Genomic DNA, 2972 nt, shown 5'->3' with positions numbered 1-2972 from the left:
TGCTATTTTTTAAATAAAATAGAAAAGAGGGGTTGGTTACTGACTACTGAGTATTGACTACTCCCTCCAATTCACAAATGACCAATTTACTTTGGGCACATCCATTAAAAAAATACTAAATTTTAGACAAAATAGTTAGTGTGACTAAATTATTCTTAATTAAATATTGTAGCATAATTATAGCAGCACTTATTTTTCTTCTCAAAAGTGAGGAGTAGATGACTTTTTAGGAATTTTATTTTAAAAAAATAAATTAAATTTTTTCTTATTATATAAATGAATATTTATTTTGGATCAAAATAAAATAAAAAAAACAAATTAGTTTGTGGACCGGGATATTGAGTAGTAGCTCAGATTTCTGGTTAAGTGTTGGGACGTCATTATATTTGGTAATTTATTGTTTTGGTCAGTTGCTACTGCTGCTTCATTACTCAAAGGCTCTTTAGTATATCTAGAGAGAGAAGTACAAGAGAGAGAGCCTGAGAAAGAAATCTAGATTTGTCTGAACGGTTTCAATTCCGATGGCGTCGAAGCTGTTAATGATAACTGTGTTCTTGTTGAATCTAATTGCTTTTGGTTTGGCCATTGCTGCCGAGCGGAGAAGAAGCACTGTGAGCACTTTATTATGTTAATTTGCGGTGTTTCTTCTTCACCTTTTCTCTATTAATTTAGATGCATTACTCTGTTTTGAACTGCTAGTTTTAACTCTCAATTCCATAAGAAATTTGAACAATTACTAGCTGCCTTTTCTTCTTTTGGGGATCTGTTCGGTTCCTGAAAAGTTTGCTTTTTGGGAAGAAACGTAAATCTCTTGCTAAAGTTTTGAAGCTTTAGGACGTTAATTTGCTGTCCAATATTTGGATCTTTGAATATTTTCCATATAAAGTAAATTTTGGATTAAGCATCAGGCGCCTGGAATCGAATTTTTACTAGTATTTGGTTGCAGTACAAGTGATCTGCAATTTTTAGATGATTTTCAACTTTGGGAAGAATGCCTTGCTCTCCAGAGTAAATGGATCCAAGATTTACACTATATGGGGTTCAAATTTGGGATTTTACCACATTTCATTTGATTTACTGGGTTCAAAGTCAATTATTTGCCTTATTTAGTAAATTTCTTAACACATACAGGATCATTAACCTGTATCTATAACTCTACATTAGAACTTCAAACTGACAAATCCAGCAGCCATTAGATTGCTTCTGAGTTCTGATGCAAATTTAAGAAGGTAGTGTAAGCTGAGAGAGAAAAGAAGGGGGGGGGTGGTTAGAGCTAGGAAATCTCCGTTTCCTGTACTCTATTTGCTCCATATAAACTCTAGTACTTACTTTCAAATTCCCTTCTTTGTTGAACCAATTTTGTACTTATTTCGTCTTTAACCAACTTCTATCATTAACACTAGAAAAAAGAGGGCAAGGACTGCAATTATTAACATTCTACTATGTTATTTTTCCTTAAGTTGCTTCTGATTTAGTCTTTTAAGAATTCTCATCTCTTCAGATTTTATTGCTTATTTTGCATTTTGTGTTTCACCTGATTGAGTAAATCCCTCCATTTATAGGCAAAAATCAAAGAAGATAGTGAAAACAACTTTAGCTATTGCATCTATGACTCCGACATAGCAACTGGCTTCGGTATTGGTGCCTTCTTATTTCTCTTGGCTAGTCAATTAATTATAATGTTGGCGAGCCGTTGCTTCTGTTGTGGAAAGGCTTTGAGCCCTGGAGGTTCAAGGGCTTGTGCTGTTCTCTTGTTCATCATATGCTGGTAAGTACTACTATAACAAACAAATTACTTTCCTGCTTCTCCTTCGATGCTATATTGTGGCCTTATTGTAAGACAAAGGACATTGTAAAAAGCCTCTGCCCTTGTGTTTCAGGGTTACATTCTTCATTGCTGAGGTCTGCTTGTTGGCTGGTTCAGTTAGGAATGCTTATCACACCAAGTACCGATCATCATACTTGATTAACGACAAGCCTCTATCTTGTGAAACTCTGAGAAAAGGAGTTTTTGCAGCTGGAGCAGCTTTCATTTTCTTCACCAGCATAATCTCCCAGTTCTACTATGTGTCCTACTCCAAGGCTAGGGGTGGCGGTATGCCATATGCTGGAGAACCCGGTGTAGGCATGGCAGCCTATAAATGAGGGTGATCAAAGGTGGTTACGACGTTTTATCTTTGTTAAAATAATTTTGATTTGAAGTTTATGTATAATACGACTTTCCATTGTTTAATTGCCTCTGATTTATTGTTGTAGGAGTCTTAGTTGGAGAAAGGTTGTATTGCCATAGGGTTCCAGATGTCTTGATTTCTTCATGGTGCATAAATTTTTTGACCTACGTTAATATGGATTTGGATATACAGAATGTGAACTTTTGTCTGGGGAACATCGGTTAGATCTGAAATTAAGAGTGGAACTAATTTTTATTTTTATTTTTTAACCAAGCATAACATGCTACATGTGTGAGCTTGCTCACACATGTCGGTTCCAAGCTTCGGATAAAGGAGGATTGCCGTAAGTTATCAACCCGCAAAAAACTAAAGAATTTATGATGAATCATCATAATGCCTAATGGAGAAATACAATCAGAATTCACATAGTCGATCCCATTTTGTTTGGGAGGGAGGTGTAGAAATGGTTATATGTGACCCTCAAGCCGCAGAAATGGTTATTCATTGACATGATTTGGGAATATTAGAGAAGCTCCAACCTTGTTCCGCACACTTATATATTTTCTCTGCGGATGGGACGCAATTGCATATTTCTTTAAATGTGTATACGGTCGAAATTGGGCTCATCTATTGCATGACAAATCGGAATGGAAACGTAATGGATTAAAGATCGACCCTGAGTTCCATCGAACCAAGGTACGAGGCTAGAACATACGTTTTCAAGATCATCGAGTCCGTGACTCCGGAACTGACCGCGACTCCGAATGAGCTCGAGGAAACATTGTTGGACCAAATAACGGA

General features: G+C 36.3%; 1 protein-coding gene across 2 annotated transcripts; it reads left to right on the top strand.

The window, feature by feature from the left end:
• The first annotated feature begins 332 nt into the window (after positions 1 to 332).
• On the top strand, positions 333 to 2386 carry LOC104219737 (uncharacterized). 2 transcript variants are annotated; one of them, XM_009770459.2, is made up of 4 exons: positions 370 to 611; positions 1563 to 1768; positions 1881 to 2157; positions 2257 to 2386. In XM_009770459.2, exons 1-3 carry the CDS (start codon positions 522 to 524, stop codon positions 2143 to 2145), a joined length of 561 nt encoding a protein of 186 aa, XP_009768761.1. In that variant the 5' UTR covers positions 370 to 521; the 3' UTR covers positions 2146 to 2157; positions 2257 to 2386. The 2 variants fall into 2 exon arrangements, with proteins under 2 accessions (XP_009768760.1, XP_009768761.1); XM_009770458.2 differs by having other exon boundaries at positions 333 to 611; positions 1881 to 2386.
• Positions 2387 to 2972: the final 586 nt, after the last annotated feature.

The sequence above is a fragment of the Nicotiana sylvestris genome, chromosome 7, assembly GCF_000393655.2.
Source record: "Nicotiana sylvestris chromosome 7, ASM39365v2, whole genome shotgun sequence".
NCBI lineage: Eukaryota > Viridiplantae > Streptophyta > Magnoliopsida > Solanales > Solanaceae > Nicotiana > Nicotiana sylvestris.
The sequence above is the reverse complement of the archived record's forward strand: the minus strand, read 5'-3'. Positions and strand labels throughout refer to the sequence as shown.